We start from the raw sequence: 20,403 nt of genomic DNA, 5'->3' as shown, positions 1-20,403 counted from the left end.
GAAGATGATTTTAAATCTAGTATCACATATTTACTAATGACATCACTCTGGGCAGGTCACTTAACCCATGTTTGCTTCATTTCCCTCACTTGTAAAATGGGAAACATAATAGTAACTACTTTCGAGGTTTGTTGTGGGGAGCAAATGAAATAATAGTTGTAAAGTGCATAGTGCATGGTACCAAGTAGATGCTATATAAATGCTATAATTATAATTATTATTATTATACAAAGAGATATTGCTAGAATCAAGAAGGCCTGGGTGCAAGTGATGAATTTAACATATATGGGCTATATGACTCTGGGCGAGATGTTTAATAAGTTCTCAGGGCCCACAGCAAATTTCTAAGATGAAAAGTTGCGGAACAGGTGTCATTCCGAATGAGTAGAGAGAATTTCCTCACTGGGAATTCTCTATACCAAAGATATCACAGGTGAGGTCCACCCATCCCCCCAAAAAACAAAAGAGAATGATAATCTAGTGAGTTCACCCTACAGATGGTATATATTCTAGTTATTCCACTGCTCAGATATCGACTGCACTCAAAGGACAGAGTTCTGTCAAAGTTTTTCCAACCAACCTTAAAGAAAATCCAGACATGCTAATTGCTTGAAAAAATCATTCAATTTCATAAGTAAAATATTCCTTTTATCCAACCACCTTTGTATTACAATGCAGTTATATTTTGTATTCTCTTCTTTCTTTTGGGGGTGGTGGTGGTCTGGCCATCACCTATTCAAGTGCACTGTCTTTATTTTCAAATTTATCAGTCTGTTTCAGCATTTTGCTCTGGGTTTGCACTTTAGGAATCAATTTAAAATGTGAGCAAAACTTACTTTCTTGTATTGCATTAAGAATTTCTGAAAAGTCCACGTCACTCTTTGGGCCGTCAGTCTGCATTGGCATATCCAGTGGGTAACCTTGCAAATCCACCCGGCCTTCTAAAGAAATGAAAAAATACGCATGGAGTTTGCAATTGTTCTGCAGAGAGCCCAAAAGAGCATTTGGACTCCAAAGAGAAGCAGCATCAATTAAAAAAAAAAAGGTGAGCTGGTTTTCAATGCCAAGGGCGGTCCCTAAGAGGTGACTTTCTTTTCTTTCCTTTTTAAATAGACAGGCCATTTATTCTCCTTGAGGCTAAGGGGGAAAACTGTCTTTCTATAGTGAAAAGGTAGCTATGATTTAATCCCCAGGCCACCCACTTTATGAACTCAATTATTACACTGACTGGTAATTTCCTGTGGCAGTGAATACAGCAGGCTGGTGCTCATAGGAGGTGTTTATAATAAGGCAGTCAGTTCTTACTGGTGCTGAAAAGGTAGATCAGCACTCAATTGCTGAACAGCAACTTCTTTGTTTCTAGTTAGCAATTCAATAACCATAAAAATGAAACAAAACAAAAATCAATTGAAATTGTGTTTATCACAGAATTTCAGAGGTGGGAAGGACCTCTGAAGCCATCACTCCAAGTGACCCTACTTAAAGAACTCCAGGAAGGAAGGAACCACTTCCTCCTGAGGCAGCCCACTGAGCTTTGGGACAGCTCTAATCAGAATGGCATAGCAGACAGGGCACCAGATCTAGATTCCGCAAAAACTGAGTTCAAATCCTGTTTCAGATTCTTATTAGCTGGGTGACTTTGAGCAAGACACTTAACTCTTCTGTGCCTTAGTTTCTTCATCTGTAAAATGAGGAGGATATTGCCATTATAAGGATCCTTCTAGCTTTAAAGCTATGACCCCAAGTTTGTTTTATTAATATTTCTAGCCACTACTACTAATTCTGATCTCTAGGGCCAACCAGAAGAAGCCTGATCATTATTCTATATGTTATAGCATGAATACTCACTTCAATATAATTTAGCATACAAGTCAGTTGAGGCTTTATTCTGCATGTTGCTACAAGCCAAGGCATGAAGAAGCATTATCTGCACATGCAAATGGATTTTCAATATAAATAATTCCCCAGAGCCATAAAGAAAACCCAGAGTCATACAACTGGGCAGTCTTTGACCTTGGGGGCATCTTGTTGGGTTCCAAGGGAAAGGAAGTAGAGACTTTCTCATATGCTACTCTATTGATAGCATCAGGATTCCATAAGAGTATATATTGGGTTTGGGGGTGTCTTTGCCTAAAACCTTGGGCAAAAGAAGGCAATTCAGGTATTAGATATAACTGCTTTTTTATTGAATAGAGGCTAATTCCAAAAATGGCATCACTTAGGTCAAGAAAAACACAATAATCATCTGTCTCTCTCTTCCACCACACATGCTCTTTGGATACTGGAACACAACCATTGGTTTCTCCTGAATCTTTCTGGGGAGGTAGAATGGGTGAGTGGAAAGAACACTGGCTTGGAAGTCAGGAGGCCCAACTTAAAAAAACAAAAACAAACTACGACCACTTCTTATTACCTGTGTGATAGCAAGTCATTTAAACTCCCTGAGCCTCAGTTTTCTCATCCATAAAATGAAGAAGTTGCAGTAAATGGTCTCTGAGGTCCCTTCCTCCTTGAAATGTATTATGCTCTACTCCAGTGTAAACAGCCACTGTATCTTGGAATATATGCATTCAGTTATTATGGCAAAAGGCTAGGAATCAAGATCATATAACTTATTATCAACTTCATATAGGGGTATTTTAATACTAACCATATGAAACAAAGGATATAGAAGCAACCTAGTGCATTGAGGAGAGTTCTGGAAATACTGTCAGAAGTCTTGGGTTCAAATCCTACCTCTGACATTTATTAATTGTATGATTCTGGAATACGCACTCCATTTTTCTTTCATAAGCAACTCTAAGATTTATCTACTGAGCCACAGATAGGTAACTGGATATAGGATAGTGGAAGGAGTTCTCACACCAGGACTTCCCTACCCTGATTAAATCTCAAATTCTTATATGTATAATAAAGGATATAGAGCATACCATTCCAATGTCACAATACTTTGTCCTGAGCCCTACCATATGCTTATTATATGGGTCTGGTTTGAAATGGGATGCAACTTTTTTTCCCCTATCAAATGATTTCTAGCATCTGAGATAAGCAAGAGGAAAATGCTTCACATGAAGCAGATGTGATATTGTAAAAGTGCTTCAAGAACTACTGAAAGTGACAGATGAGGCATGTCTACTTGGGGGTGGCCAAACTCAGGCCTAAAATAAGAAATAGCGGGCATTAAGAGTGAATGAGGGGCAGCTACGTGGTGCAGTGGATAGAGCGCTGGCCCTGGAGTCAGGAGAACCTTAGTTCAAATCCGGCCTCAGAGACTTAACACTTACTAGCTGTGTGACCCTGGGCAAGTCACTTAACCCCAATTGCCTCACCAAAAAAAAAAAAAGAGTGAATGAGTGTGGGGCAGCTAAGTGGTGCAGTGGATAGAGGACCAACCTTGGATTCAGGAGGACCTGAGTTCAAATCCGGCCTCAGACACTTGACACTTACTAGCTGTGTGACCCTGGGTAAGTCACTTAACTCCAATTGCCTCACCAAAAACAAACAAAAAAAAGAGTTAATGAGTGAATGCCCTAACTTCTAAAATCTTTGCATTTAGCCTCCATGTTATAAAACCATCCCTTATTTGGACTTCCTAATTAGGCAGTCATCACTGAATCCCAGACTAACAGCTGCTGGCTGCTGTTGGCACAGGATAATCCTGCACTCTACTCCACATGAAACTGTGTTTCCACAAAGGTTAAATGACCTCTTTGCTTCCCTGTGAAAAATTCTTACTTGAAAATGCCAAGGAGAACTCCTACTTTAATTACTTTTTATCCTACTTTAATTACTTAAGTTGATTGTATTAAACACAAATAAGCTGAACAGGATTCTTAGGGTGTTTTTTTTAAATGTTGGTTTTTCAGCATTTGCTTTCCAAAGCACACATCCCATTGAAAGGTGAACATATTAGAAATGAGTGAAAAGTAGGTTGCTTTCAATAAATAACCATTTGGTGCTTCTCTTTCTGAGTTCCCTTCATTCCAAATTAATAGAATTTGAATATTTTTAAAAGAAAATAAACCAAACTTTTAAATAAACACATATACCCATTATCTAGTCAGAAGAATAATTTAAAAATTGTCTAGCTATAAATGAATATTTAGAATGATTTCAAAATCCACTCAATTGTACAATTAAAGCTATAAATTTGAAATATGAAGGTCAGATGATAGTACAATGATATCGCTTCAGGACTGATTAAATGATCCTAACCCTTTCATTACTTTGCCACGTGTTAGAATATAGCTGACTTAAGGGAAATCTCTCATGCAGTATGCAAGACATCTGTCCTTGGTGCTGTGCTAACATTTTTAAAAAATCAATAACCTGGATGAAGGCTGAGATGCCATACTTGTCAACTCTGTATATGATACAAAATTGGGAGAGATGGTTAATGAATTGGATGGCAAAGTCATTTTCCAGAAAAATCTCAACAGGCTGAAGCAACTGGCTAAATCTAACAAGATGAAACTTAACTGGGATAAGTGCCATTTCTTCCCCCAACACAAAGCCTACTTAGTAACTCCAGAATTTTCCTGTGACCTCTAAGATGAACTATCAAATCATTTGGCATTTAAAGCTTATCACAAACTGCTCCCTTCTTACATTTCTAGGTTTTTTACATCGAGTCCTCTCCAATACCTTCATGATCAAACCACACTAGCCTTCTTGTTTCTCCTCACACGATACTCCATCTCCCATCTCTGTCCCCCATGACTAAAACACTTTCCTCACCTCAGCCACTAGGATTCATTGCTTTTGTTAAAAATTCAACTCAAATCTCTCCTTCCAAGAGACCTTTCCAAGTTCATATCCTTGCCCCACCCTGCCCCTGCTAGTGCCTTCCCCTCTGAGATTCCATCTCTTTTATAAAGATTGTGTGTACCTATTTCTTTACTATCCATCTCCTCCATTAGATTTAAGCTCTTTGACTGGTCTTGCCTTTCTCTGTATTCTCAGAACCAAGAACATAGTGAGCACTTAATAAATGGCTGTTGACTTAAAAAAGGTGTTGTTACCCAAATCCACGGGTATGGGGGTGGGGAAGTGAGGCTTGAGTGGATAGAAATTTGTGTGAAAAACTCCTTGGAGTGTTAACAAAATCACAGACCCAATATGCACCAACATTATAACCCAACTGCAACAAAAGCTAATGTACTTTTAGGCTGTTTTTGCATACTGCTTGAATCACGGAGGGTGAATGTCTCACTCTACCCTGACCTGGTCACAAGACATATGGAAAATTGTGTTCAGTTTTGGTAGAACATTTTAAGAAGAACACTGGCAAATGAGATGGAATAAGTCCACTGGTTGGCAATGGGTATAGTGAGGAAACTCAAAGCAAAGTAATATGAGGATCGGTTGGAGGAACCTAATCCATTTAACCTGAAGAAAAGGAGACTTGGGAAAGAGGTAACAATTTCAAATATCTAGCTAGCAGTTGGAAAAGGGATTAGACTTATTTTGTATAGACCCAGAAGAAGAAATGTGAACAGTGAATGTAGGTATATTTTGGCTCCATAGCAGGAAGACTTTAACAACTAGAGCTTTCTGAAAAAGGAAATGGATGTTGAAGATAGTGAGCTCTCTGTCACTGAAGATATTTAAAAAATTGTAAAATAGCTTCTGTCTCTTTCAACCCTTTGTTGTTATTCAGTCATTTTGGTTGTGTCTGACTCTTGGAGACCCTGTCTGAGGTATTCTTTTTTTTTTTTTTTTTGCGGGGCAATGGGGGTTAAGTGACTTGCCCAGGGTCACACAGCTAGTAAGTGTCAAGTGTCTGAGGCTGGATTTGAACTCAGGTACTCCTGAATCCAGGGCCAGTGCTTTATCCACTGAGCCACCTAGCCATCCCCTGTTTGAGGTATTCTTGACAGAGATACTAGAGTGGTTTAATATTTCCTTCTCCAGCTCATTTTACAGATGAGGAACTGAGGCAAGCAGGGTTAAGCAAGTTACCCACAGTCACACAGTTTAGTAAGAGTCTAAGGCTGGATTAGCACTCATAAAGATGAGGCTTCCTGATTTCAAGCTCTATTCACTGCATTACCTAGCTGCCACTTTGAACCCCATTAGATCTTTATTAATGCTAGTGCCTTTTGCCTCTGTTGACTATTTCCAATTTATCTAGTATAGATCTTGTTGGTAGAGTTGTTTTCATGTTGTCTCCCTATTAGACTGTGACCCTCTTGAGAGCAGGTTCTGTTTTGTGCCTTTCTTGGTATCCGTAGCACTTAGCACAATGCCAGGCACATAGTAGGTGCTCACTGACTTGACTTCTTAAACCTAAACACTGAAACTCCAGTCACCAGAAGGTTTCACAGCTTAGTAGAGCCAGGTGATGCTCAAGGGCTCCCCAAAAAGAGCAATCCCATCAGCAAGCCCTAAGTGCTCAGCGGGTATACAGCAAGTATTCTTGGAGGAATGAGGACTCAGGGAAAAATAAGGAAGAAATGAAAGAGCACTTCTCCAATTTTGCTAAAGTTTTTTCCACACTAGAAAATTCAAGAGATTGCATGATATTTATGAGAGACTGGGGCACCTCTTTCCCAACTCCCACCCCCAGTATTTAAGACCTAACAAAGCAAATGATTGAAAATACACAGGCATGCGTGCGCGAGCGCACACACACACACACACACACACACAAACACAATGAGGTTACAAGGCTTTCTTTGCTTTTTTGTAAAATCAATGACTCTGCATGCATTGCAACAATGGCTGTTGGGACATCCCAGCACAGCCCACTCCATCCCTTCTTCCCAAATGGTGGTTGCAGCTCCCACATTTATTAAGTGGCAAAATCTAGTGTTGCCTGTGAGATTGATCTTTCCCAAATGGGAATGTCAAAGGCTCTCACGCAAAATTAAATTAATTGCTGAGTGAAACCAGCTGCAAAGTAAGCGAGATGTGAAGAAATGAAATGTTGAGGTTGAGCCTGATGAATAATCACTGGTGACTAACATGCAATTAAAGAGGGCACCAGGGGAGGATGAAATTTCTGAACATGTGCCCAGGCCACCAGCAGATGTCTGGCTGATGCATTTGTACTACAAGAAGTCTTGTGAATTCTTCCCCCTCTATGCCCACTCTATTACATGGTTAATCCAATAAGGTTCGATTCCTGCCAGGGCCAGGATCAGTTAAGTTCAACTTGATTCCATTCCATTCAAATACAAAGTGCCTCCCAATACATGGAAGGAACTCTGTTTCAGCACCATGGATTGCATCCTTAAGAACAACTTGTTTCAGGTAATCAAAAATAAATGGGGCAGCTAGATGGTGCAGTGGATAGAGGACGGGCCCTGGATTCAGGAGTACCTGAGTTCAAATCTGGCCTCAGACACTTAACACTTACTAGCTGTGTGACCCTGGGCAAGTCACTTAAACCCAAATGCCCCGCAAAAAAAAAATGAATGGTAGGATATACAGAGCACCAAAAAAAAGAGCAAGGTTCATTTAGTGCTTTTGTGGGATTCTCATGCCCCCATGAAGATCAAATATACTAGGAATGGGAAGGAAACCCAGAGGTATCTAGTCTAAGCCCTCATGTTTTACAGATGGGGAAACAGGCACGGTGACTTGTCCAAGGTCACAGAAGTTTTAAGAGTCAGTCAGGATTGGAACCCAAGTCATCTCACTCCAAATTTAGCAACATTCCCATGGCACCCCACAATTCAGTCCAACAAGCATTTGCTAAACATCTGCTTGTGTCTGCTAATAAGGAGGGACATGAGGAAAGGCTTGATTTATGGAGGTGGCACTTGTGCATTTGAAAGGAAGCTGGGGATTCTAAAAGTAAGAAGGAAGTAGGTTGTGCAATTCCAAACACATATGTGCATGGCAGTGGGGGATGGGATAGTGTTCATAGGCCAGGAGGCCAATTTGACCATAATGGAAAGAGCATAAAGAGTAGAAGCAATATGGAATAGGAGAAGAAAAGCTGGTGGGAGCCAGATTGTGCAGAGCATTCAGTGTCAGACTGAGGATGCTGTATTTTATCCTAGAGGGACTAGGGAGCCATTGGTGACTTTTGAGTAGGGGAGTGAAAGGTTCAGATCTATACTTTAGGAATATCAATTTGGCAGTTAGAGCTCTGGCGAATTGAATAGGCTGAAATATTTGCTTTTTTTTTTTTTTGGTGGGGCAATGAGGGTTAAGTGACTTGTCCAGAGTCACACAGCTTGTGTCAAATGTCTGAGGCTGACTTTGAACTCAGGTCCTCCTGAATCCAGGGCCAGTGCTTTATCCACTGTGCCACCTAGCTGCCCCTGAAATATTTTCTTCTTACGCCTGACAAACTATTTTAGTCTGGTTTCTGGAACCCTCACTAGCTGTAATCCAGCTGTTCCTTTCATAGTACCCTGACTCACAAATCCTGTGGTCTTTCTCCCTGACAAATCCTGTCTACCCCTTTGTTCTTGTTTCCCCTCTCTCAAGGCACTGCTTCCTTCACAACATCTCCCAAGATCCTCCACAAATGGAATTTCTAGATGACCAACATTGGGACATTACCCAGAAGAGTCAATCTCCCAGCAACATTCCAGAGAGAAAACTCTATCTGACTACTAACTTAGCCTTACTTAGCACAGTGCCTGACATTGTAGGTGCATATGAGCCTATTGAAACCTCGTCTTCCTATCCTCTGTGGATATATAAGTTACACTTACAGAGTAATAAATCAGTTTCCAATATGAACTTCATAGACTTCTTTTTTTGCGGGGCAATGAGGGTTAAGTGACTTGCCCAGGGTCACACAGCTTGTAAGTGTCAAGTGTCTGAGGCCAGATTTGAACTCAGGTCCTCCTGAATCCAGGGTCAGTGTTTTATCCACTGTGCCACCTAGCTGCCCCTGAGCCTCATAGACTTCTTGGTTTTTTTTGTTGTTTGTTTTTTGTGGGGGCAATGAGGGTTGTGACTTGCCCAGTGTCACACAGCTAGTAAGTGTCAAGTGTCTGAGGCTGGATTTGAATTCAGGTCCTCCTGAATCCAGGGCCAGTGCTTTATCCACTGTACCACCTAGCTGCCCCACCTCATAGACTTCTTTTTTTAAAATAATAATAATAATAATAATAATAATAATAATAATTATTATTATTGCGGGGCAATGGGGGTTAAGTGACTTGCCCAGGATCACACAGCTAGTGTCAAGTGTCTGAGGCCGGATTTGAACTCAGGTCCTCCTGAATCCAGGACCGGTGCTCTATCCACTGTGCCACCTAGCTGCCCACCTCATAGACTTCTTTTCCACACTCTGGCTTTTACAAGGAGTTTGTAGTAGAATATGTCCTTATGACACTATGTAAATTCCTTGAGAGTAGCCATTATGTCATCCATCATATTACTAGGGCCCAACATAGTAGCTGGCACATAGTAGGTGCTTAATGTTTATGTGTTGACTGCTTAGTCAACAATGCCTGTTGATTAATTGTATGGGGTGTTTAGGGAGGAATAGAACCTCCAAAATCTAATTTATGTACAAGCCAAGACATCACTCCATGATGTCAATGGCTCTCTTCAAAAACGAAGGACTGATATCATCATGACCACCATGACCACCACCACCAACAGTTTGGACAACAGATTCCAAGCAATGGAGCTAGTATCTATCTTGTCACCAGTGGTGTGGAAAAGAATCAATCTGAGCAAAGGAAAAGGCTTTATTCTAACCGACACGAGTTGTTTTCAAAAGAAAAATGTAAAAGATACATATCCAGTGATTTGTTCATTGTTTTTCCCTGCTCCCCTCACTTCCCATATTGGAGGTGTGGTGAGGTGGAAAGACGACAGCATTTAGAGTCAGAGGGCCTGGGTTAAAAACCCAGCTCTGCTAGTCACTAATACTGTGTGACTGTGGGTAAATCCCTTCCCCTCTGTGGACCTTGGTTTCTCCATGTATAAAATGAGACTGTTGGGGAAGCCATGTGGTATGATGGAAGTTTGCTATTTCTAGAGCCTGGCCTGCATTCAAATCATATTCCCAATGAATGCTACCTGTCATGGCCTCAGTGTTCTGATCTGTAAAATAAGGGGGTTGGACCACATGGCCTCTGAGGTTCTTACACCTGAGAACTTCCAGTTCTTAAGTCCTGGGAATCTGCACCTATGGGATCAAAGGGGATGGACTAAGCAGGCTTTGAGGTCCCTCTAAGCTCCCTGTTTATGATTCTCCGACTCTATAATCCCTATGGTACCTCACGACTGTAATCAAAGGTTCTGGGATTAAGTTTCAATATTATACATCTGACACTTTATTCAGTCCAGAGTTTGTGGGGGATCTCAAATGCGTGTCACTACCCTATGTGAAAATGTTAAGACTTTTAAATGAAATGAAAACAGATGAAAAGAAAGGCACTGGATCACAGATTTAGAGTTAGATGGGATCTTTCAGGCCATCGAATCAGATTTCCTCATTAAATACATAAGAAAATGGAGGCACAGAGAGGGCAAGGAAGCAGCTCAGCATCAAACGGAGGAATCATTGTAGGGGAATGTGAACTTGCACCTTCTGAGTCTCCAGACAGTACGCTTTCCACCACTGGGCCATTCTGCTTCCTTATCTGTGAGAATTCAACCCAGGGCTCCAAATGCAGAACTGTATCTACTATGCTACACCTTGTGTGTATATGTATTTATTAATTCTATATGAGGCTCATTTTTTCTATATGTACCTGCTGTCTCCCTTTTTAGAATGCAAGCTCTGAGGGTAGAGATTCCTTCATTCTTTGTACCTGTATCCTCAGTGTCCACCCCAGTGTCCTGCATAGAGATATATGATAGAAAGAGACATAGACAGATAGATAGATAGAAACAAATAAAAAGCCAGAGTCATAGACAGGAGATAGACAGAAATACAGAGACAGAAAGATAGGAAGATGGAGACATACATATAGATAGAACAGATATAGACAGACACAGATGGTAAAGACAGACAGACAGGTAGAAAAAGAGATAGGTACAGATGATAGAGAGATAGTAAGTATTATGTGCTAGGCTCTGTGCAAAAAGTTGGGAATATAAATAAAAATAAACCAGACAGTACCTGCCCTCAAGGGCCTTACATTCTCCTGGGGGAGGACAACACATAAAGGGGGTGGTGGTGGAAAGGAGAGGCACAAGAAGAGACTTCAGGAATAAGTGCCATAGACTGGTGGTTTGGTTCTCACATAAGGAGTATCAAGCAGTACCATGATGTTTGGACTTGGATACACTGTTCCATGGCAGAATTTTCCACTTCCTATGCTTGCAATAAGGTAGAATTATGTTTGAGGTCTGCATTCTCATCTCTCTTTTCTCAGATACCTGGGGTACACAGCAAGTATTATAACATCCCAGGACCTAGGAGCTCCAGACCCAAACAACAATTCTTCTTGAAACATAGCCAGCACTGGCTATCTTCCCTCTTCTTGTAGTGCTCCAGTGATGGGAAGCTCACTACCTTCCAAGATATCCACTTTGGGATAGTTCCAATTGTTAGGAAATCTTTCCTTATATCAATCCTCAAACTTCTTCCCTGGAACTTCCAACCAGAGCTCTCAGTTTGGGATCAAGCAGAACATGCTTGTGAGAAAATAATAGGTTTGGGGATGCCCAGAGGCCCTGTTAAAGAGGATAATATTGGGACTGATTGGACTGACTTCGCTGATTAACTCACACCTCTCGTTGGGACTTGCAGGAAGCTTCCTGTCACACAGGGAGGACTTCCTTTTTTTGGCCTAAGACTTGTAGGTGAAGGGGCCTTTTTCTCTCTTCTTCCCTAGATCCTAGCAAGGCTTTCCTAACTTTCAGGGCAATGTGCTCTATCTTTATTCACACCTAATATGCTTTAATAAATGCTTAATGTCCCAGAACTGGTGCTAAAGCTTCTAATTTTTAAGTAGCAACATATTAGCAACCCCAGCTAATTTCCCCCAAACTTGGGACAGAAATAAGGTGACCACATATAGTTTTACTCACCACATGCCTAATCACTCTTTTTTTGTTCTAGTGCTTCAATATCTGAAGAGAGTGATCATGTTTCACCTTCCTTTCCCATCCAAACATCACCCACATCACCTTGCCGATTGTCTGCCTCCACTGTCCCCTTCTCATTTGGACCAGCCTCTTTTGGACCCTGGATCTCCAGAACCCATGCTTCTAGTTCCTAGGAGTAATTAACATACCCATCTTTGGAAATTTTGACCCACAACTGAGTGAATAAAACTGGCCCAGGTAACCACTTTAGTTAATTGGCTCTAGCCTCCAGACATCATCTTCATATCCTAGCAGCCGTCTTGCCCTGTGCCTGCCAGTATGCATCCTCCTTATTCTACATTCATTCCCCATCCCACAACTTGACCTAGGAACTATAATCAAAATGTCTTCAGGAAAGGACTTGTCAAATGACTGGCCTTTATAGCAACTCAACATCCCTGAAACCAAAACTTTTTCCCTGACCTCTACTCCCCAATATATTCTGTCTGCCTCTTTTAGAATGTACACTCCTTGACAGCTGGGACTGTCTTTGGATTGTGTATATGTCAAGAGCTCAGCACAATGCTTGACACACATTCGGGACTAAATTTCATTCAATCAATCAATCAACAAGCACTGATTAACTACCTAATATGTGCTAGGCACTGGGGAAGCCAAGCAAAACCAAAACAGCACCTGTCTTCAAGGGGCTTACATTCCACTGTAGGAAACTACATGTAGACATATGAGTCACTGGAACACAGAGACAAGGAAATAGTCAAGGCACTAATATCTAGGGAGATCAGACAATGACTCGTGTGGAAGGTGGCACTTGAGCTGATCCTGGAAGGAAGCTTGGGATTGTAAGAGATGGAAATGAGGAGAAGGGCGAGTTCCAGGGGAGGCTTTATATATATATATATATATATATATATATATATATATATATATATATATATATATATAGAGAGAGAGAGAGAGAGAGAAATACAGATAGAGATAGAGAGATAGAGATAGAAACAGAGAGAGACAGAGATGGAGAAATGGAGAGATAGAGAGATAGACAGAGAGCACATTTAAGTGCTTATTATTATGTTCCAGACATTATGCTAAGTGCTGGGGGTGATAAAAACTATTACAAAAAAAAATCAAGACAACTCTTACTCTCAAGGAGCTTGCATTCTAATGGGAGAATACAACAAAGAAAAGGGGATGGAGGGAGGTACCCACATGGGGGAAAAGTGGAGAAGTCTGGAGAGTCAGAAGAAGAGTCAAGAGAGCCGTGGACACGGCGGGTGTGGGTACTGCCACAAAATGGAAGTTCCAGGGAAGCAATTCCCCAGCAGGTATTTCTAGAATAAGAAGGTCAAAGGGCTTTAATTATTGTGGAGTGCTAGCAGCATAGTATAACTGGTCTTAGGGCTCCTGGAACTTCTTGAGCAGGGAAGGTACCCAATAAAACACACCTTTTTAGATATGGCCAATGTGTTTATTTGTTTTGTTTTTACTATGTTTTTTTTTTCATTATAAGAGAAGACCTGTTTTTAGGGGAAAGAGATGAATTAGTAGGTAGTTCTAGAGATGGAAAGAGTCTTTTCAGATCATCAAAAAATATGTAAAACATGCACAAGAAATGATTTTTAAAAGTTCAGAAGAGGGGGGCAGCTAGGTGGTGCAGTAGATAAAGAACCAGCCCTGGATTCAGGAGGACCTGAGTTCAAATCCAGCCTCAGACACTTGACACTTACTAGCTGTGTGACCCTGGGCAAGTCACTTAACCCCAATTGCCTCACACACACACAAAAAGTTCAGAAGAGGACATAAAGAGGGTGATCTTGATACTGCCATGTAAAACTTAATATATACTTCAGAAAGCCCAAACTAAATATAACACAAGTTTCAAGTTCCATATACAATCTTCTTTTTGTTATTTGTATAATATTGAAGTGTTCATATTTGTTAATGTTTATTAATAACAATAAAACTTTTTAAAAAACGAATATCACTTTGCTAACCATATGGAAGTTGTATTAGAGAGGAGAGGGATTTTAGGCAAGGAGACCAACTTGGAGGCTGTCTCAATATTCCATTTGAGAAGTAATGAAGGACTGATCTAGCAGAACTGAGATGTGAGGGCAGAAGAAAAGGTATATATGTAAGAGTCCTGCTATAGTGCTGAAATTTGCAAGATGTGGATGCCTTTTGGACACCAGAGAGTGATGGAGAGTGCATAATCAAGATGAATTGTTAAGAACAACTCCAAGATGGTGAACCTGGGTGACTGGAAGGGTGGATTGAAATAGGGAAGTTTGGAGGACAAGTGAGTGTGGGAGGAAAGATAATGAGTCCTGTTCCTCCTAAGATTTTTCTCTATGATGAGCATCCTCAGTTACTGCATATGACATGATTGTAAGGCTTTTACCATTCTACTTAGAACTTGCAGAGTTAAGAGTTGAGAGTTGGAAGCGACCTTGGAAATGACCTAATCCCACCCCTTCCTTTCACTGAGGAAGAGAAATGCAGAAATGCAGAGAAATGAAGTCACACAGGCAGGATCATCAGATCAAAAATCCAGGACTGGAAGGAACTACTGAGGGCATCTAGTCCAATCCTATCACTTTACAGATGGGAGAAACTGAGACCCAGGAAGTAAACTGACTTGTCCAAGCTCATCCAGCTACTAAGCGGCAGAGCTCAAATTTCAATCCCAGTCTTCTGACTCCAAATACGATGATCTTTACCCTGCATTATGCAGAGGCCGGTTGTTTTAAACAGCTACAATCATTTAAATAGCACAATCCTGTAAAAAGCTAAAAGTCTCATTTTCCCCCAAAGTCAAAACATATACAAGGAGACAGATTTTTTTTATACTTCAAGCTGATGACAACATTAAAATAATACCTAAAATGTTAAGAAACAATGAAGCCAATTTTGATTCAAGGAAGATATAAAATTCAGTTTAAATAGAACCATAGGTTAGAAAAGTTGGAAACCTTTATCCTACACCTTCTGTCCCCCCAACATTGGCATAAACCTATAATTTCATTAGAGTAGGGAAATCCCAGTATAGTAGTAACTCTTTCACTGAGGCAGATTAGTGATTCATTTGAAATTTATAACCTTTTTTGTTGTTGCTTAGTCGATCAAGTTGTACTCGACTCTTCATCAACCTATTTTGGGGTGTTCTTAGCAAAGATACTGAGATGGTTTGCCATTTCCTTTACCAGCTTATTTTACAGATGAGGAAAATGAGGCAAAGAGGGTTAAGTGACTTGCCCAGGGTCATTCAGCTGCTACATATCTGAAGCTGGATTTTAACTCAGGTCCTTCAGACACCAGGCCCAGTGCTCTATCTACCATATCACCTAGCTCCCTTGAAATTACTTTGTATTTATTTATAAATGTATATGCTGTATTCTCCAGTTGTACAAAAATATTTATAGCAGCTCTTTTGGTGGTGGCTAAGAATTGGAAATCAAAAGAATGCCCATCAATTGGGGAATAGTTAAATAAGCTGTGGTAAATGATGGTGATGGATACTGCTATAAGAAATGATGAGCAAGATGACTTTAGAAAGGCCTGGAAAGACTTTTATGAACTGATGTATAATGAAGTGAGCAGAACCAAGAGAATGTTGTGCACAGAGACAGCAATACTGTTTGATAAAGAACTGTGAAAGACTTAACTATTCTTAGCAATACAATGATCCAAGACAATCCCAAAGGACTATTGATGAAACATACTATCCACCTCCAAAGAAAGAACTGATATTGATTGAACACAGACTGAAGCATACTATTTTTCACTTTATTTCATTCCATTTTATTTTATTCAAGTTTTCTTGCACAAAATTACTAATATGGTAATGTTTCATATAATTGAAAAAAAAAGAATGTAAGGTCCTTGAGGGCAGGGACAGTTTCATTTTTCCTATTCTTTTTCTTCCATAGTTTTTTTCAAGGTAACCAGATTGGCGAAGGTACTAAGGACTCAGTTCAAACATGAACACTCAGTTCATGATGCTAGTTGCTAGTGCATACCTCCACACTGATCACTCGCACTACTTTGTCTCCAGTTTGTAAATGTGCGCACGAACTCGTGCGCGCACACACACACACACACACACACACACACACACACACACAATATCTCCCTGTAAGCTCAAGGCGGGAAAGAGGGCAGTAAATGTTTTTACTCTTGCCTATCTTCTGAGCTTGGCACATGGTAAGCCTCCAATGGTTACCAGCTGTACAAACCTCAGTGAGTTGTTTAACTTCTCTGACCATCTCTAAGTTAAACAACCTTCCCAGCTCTAGCCCTCCAATCCTCTGATCTGCAATCCATTCCAGGGAAGGAAATGACCACACAAGTAAGATCTCAGATCTATCAAAGCCTATATTTGTTCTTGCATTTTTATGACGAACTCAGACAGCTGAAAGAGGAGAAACACTGCCAAAGGCAGATTTCACACGAAATATGAAACCAGCTTTCTACCTTGGACATTAATAAGCACTGACAGGGTGGAAAAGGAGGGATTTACATTAAGATAAATGTAAATACTTTTGTGAACTAAACTGCATCTTGGGTTTGCCCATCCTTATTTTATAGATGAAGCTAGCCAGTCCCTGAGAGGCTATGCCTAGAGTCACACAATGATATCATCCTTAAGGATTTGCAAAATATTACACTATCATCTCTGATTCTTTCAACTGCCTACTATCTGATGAGCTTGCTCATTTTATAAATGAGGAAAGTGAGAAACACTGAATTTGTGACTCCTCAAAGGTAAACACATCTAGTAAATGTCTGAGGTAGGATTTGAACCTTGGTCTTTCCAATTCCAAGCCTAACACTCTCTTCACTGAATGATGCTGTAGTAAGGGAAAGGCCTGAGACTGAAATCCAAGGAGCCTGATTCTGAAAACTCACTTTTTATAATATCTAGATGCCCTTGGTAATTCAACTGAATGCATAACCAGGATATCTGGATCCATTCCAATGCTTTGAATAAGAATTTTTCATGATGAGTTCAACTAGTAAAGACTCAGAATGGTTAAAAGAAAAACTATATTTGTTTCATTCCTACAACATTTTAAAAATGGCTGGATACCTTTAGTTCTATTTATGACCTGTGTGACCTTGGGCAAGTCACCTAACTTCTGTTTCTTGGTTTCTTCATCAGTAAAGTAAGGGTGGTGGACTGGATGACCTTTGGGCTCTCTTCACAGTCCAGATCTGAGACCTCTGACTCAAACTTTCAGTCCCACAGTTTCCTTTGGTGAGTACTAATCATAGAAACTTAGACACAAAATCATTGTCTTTTCCCCCTAGATATGTGGGACAATGGGAAACAAAGGGAAGTAGGTTCTTAGTAGCAGAGGACATACAATTTTATTTGCTTTCTAATACCTAATGGCTTATGCTTTCTAAAGGGAGAAACAGCAGGGTGCTGTGGAGAATTAGGAAGACCTGGGTCCAAGACTCACTTCTGAAATCTACTGACTTCATGATCCTGGGCAAGGTACCTAGCCTTTCAGTTCCCCAGAATATCATATTCTTTACAGAAAAGACTAGATGGATCACCTTGCTATCTTCTGCTTTGCTATGTAAGAGCTTCTTCTGTTGGTCTCCATTACTGACTTCCTCTGCATCTTCAGGATCATAACAAAGGGTTTTCATTCCTCACACACCATCCCTCATCTCCCATCTCCACTCCTTGGTATTGGCTGGCCCTCATGCCTGAAATTCCTTCTTTCTTCACATCTGCTTCTTAGAACCCCCAACTTCCTTCAAGACTCAGTTCAAAGGTCAACTAGTATCTCTTTTTTTATACACTATGTATAAAACATTGGCTCTCCAAATGGTCTTTCATATTAGAATATAAGCTCCCTTTGGGCAGAGATTGTTTTACTTTTTCTTTGTATGCTCAACACTTAACATGGTGCCTGGAACACAGTAGATGCTTACCAAATCCTAAGTGAATAAGTTCAGAAAACCAAAACTGCTTCTTCTCATCATCCAGGTCACACTTTGTCCTCTCAGTGCACTTTCCTTGATAAAGGGAAGAGGAAGTGCACATGTCTAAAGAGAGAGTTTAGTGAGTATTTTTAGAAACCACAATTTTGTTACTCAGCGAATAATAGCATGGAAAACTGATCCTGATGTGCACATTGGTCCAGGCTAAAAATAGCCCATTTTTTCCAAGCATCCTCCACCCCACCCCCTTCTTGACTAGGCTCCCATCACACATCTTTTTTTTAAAATCCCAATAAAATAGGAAGAGATTCAAATGAAGTCAGTGAAGGATGCTTAGTGTTATTTCTAAACCAGAGGGCAAAGTGTCCTGAAACACACTGCATTCACCTCCAAACTGGGTAGAACATTTGTACTGAACTACAAAGCCAACTCTGGCACCTTTTGTCCACAAGATTTCAAAAAGTTTCTTGGGAGGCTATAGGTTCCAGCACTGCAGGAATTCACTGTCTGGGGAAAGCAATGGAAACATCATTTCCTCCAAGGTCAGTACTCCAGAAAATCATGGTAGGAGCAGAGCTTCCACTCCCATCCCCTACCTCCTTAACCTCCCTCCTTCCTTTTTCCTTTTTTTCATTCTTTTGAATTTAACAATCACAAAAAAGTATCTTGGTATACAAACAAACAGCAAAAAAAGAAAGAAAGGAGTAATGTAAATAAAACCATGAATTTCTGTAATGGGGGCTTACTGGCTCTGTGACCCTGGGTGTGTCATTTAATGTTTCTCTGCTTTGGTTTTCTCATCTGTAAAATGGGGATAATTACAGCAGAGTTGTTTGTGAGGCTCAAAGAAAATATGTAAAACATTTTGCAAACCTCAAAGAACTGTATAAACATCAGTTATGATTATGTAGGGTTTTTTTGCAAAGGGTAATTTAAATTTAATACAGTGGTAACAAAACTGCCCTGTTTCTTTGTGCCCCCTTCTGTAATCAAAAAGGACATAGAGAAAGACAAGGAGAAAGAGAGGGCTCATCTCTCTTTCTTCAATGCACCTCTTCTTCAAAACAGGGACAGGGCACCTGATACTATGCATTTGTGATACAGTGGACTAAATGGGGAGCATACACTATGTTGAGGGGCAGAAAGGCTGGTGACTGAACATTCTCCTGGGCATGAGAACTAAGTGGTTATTGCTTGGCACTGGGAAGATACAGCCTGACTTCTATGGTCTTCTCCTCTTCTGCTCCTGCCAGTTCCCTAGCAGCAGCACCAGCTTGGCATGGGGCAACCAGCTTAGAGAGATGGGACCACTAGGGGGCAGCACAGGAGGATGCATCCTGACTCACTGGGTTTGGTCCTCAGCCTAGTCTGGTCAGTTAATCCTGTACTTATATCTCCTCTGTTCTCAATCTGAAGAACTCCCTTGGGCAGCATATTGTAAACAGATAGGATGCTGGACTTGGAATCAGGAGAATGTGCAATCACTTATGCTCACTTGTGCCTTTGTTTTCCTCCTCTGCTAAATGAGGGGGGTGGTCCCCTTGCAACTGTAACTCAAGGGCTCTGTTCCACTACTTGGTCAAGTGTTTCCAGGAACATATCATGGTACTTCAGGCCCTTGAGTGGCTGTATGACCTTGGGAAAGTAGTTTTTTCTTGGAGTCTTACCTTCTTCATATGTAAAACAAGGGGCCTGCATCTGGTAATGCCTAAGATGATTTCAAAATCCTATTCCCCCCAAATATGTGAATCTGACAAGTATAGAAGAAAAGTTCATTATGGAAAGAGGAGTAATTTTGAAGAAATAAACTATAATTAACATAACCTTACCATGCCTCAGTTTTTTTATCTGTAAAATGAGGGGAAATGGGACTAGATGGCCTCTAATATCTCTACTACATCTAAATCTATATTTCTCAGGTACTACAATTATAATTATTCAATGATTTCTATTTTACTTAGAGAATAAGGAGACAGTGAGTATAGTGGAAAGTTACTACAGAAATGGCTAGTGGGGCAGAGGAAGACTATCACTGGACATGGCTGTTAAGTTGGAGAAGATGACATTCAAGAAGAGTAATAAAAACCTCACAGCCACATCTATCTAGACTGAAACATGAAGAGTATATGCAGACAGAAATGTGTAGATCTTAACTTGAGGAGGTAATTCGACCTCACTGGTATCTCTGAGATGTTGTGGGATGTGACTTATGACTGGAAATCAGCTATGGAAGAGCCAACAGGAAGGGACGATGAAGTAGCATTGCAGATACAGAAGATGTACTCACTCGAAAGAACATTTGGGTGTATATGCTGAGAGGGAGAAACAAAGTGCTTTATCGTAGTGGGGGTATATTAACAGACCACTCAACTGGAAGGAAGATATAAATTATGAATTAGGGAAACATAAAAAAGCTGGCATTGAGGCATGATATGGTAGCAGTGGAAGGCTCCAGCTATCTAGATATCTCTC

At 40.5% G+C, this 20,403-nt stretch overlaps 1 protein-coding gene across 3 annotated transcripts in view; it reads right to left on the bottom strand.

The window, feature by feature from the left end:
- ANO4 (anoctamin 4) overlaps window positions 1-20,403 on the bottom strand; it is a 444,684-nt gene that overhangs the window by 177,373 nt on the left and 246,908 nt on the right. For 2 of the 3 annotated variants that reach the window (XM_043969145.1, XM_043969147.1), the window contains one exon: window positions 837-941. The exons of the other annotated variant lie outside the window; for it this stretch is intronic. In XM_043969145.1, the coding sequence (XP_043825080.1) occupies window positions 837-941 (105 nt within the window). The remainder of the gene's footprint in view (window positions 1-836; window positions 942-20,403) is intronic. 3 annotated transcript variants of the gene reach the window in all.

This window comes from Dromiciops gliroides, chromosome 5 (genome assembly GCF_019393635.1).
Source record: "Dromiciops gliroides isolate mDroGli1 chromosome 5, mDroGli1.pri, whole genome shotgun sequence".
NCBI classification, from domain to species: Eukaryota; Metazoa; Chordata; class Mammalia; order Microbiotheria; family Microbiotheriidae; genus Dromiciops; species Dromiciops gliroides.
The sequence above is the reverse complement of the archived record's forward strand: the minus strand, read 5'-3'. Positions and strand labels throughout refer to the sequence as shown.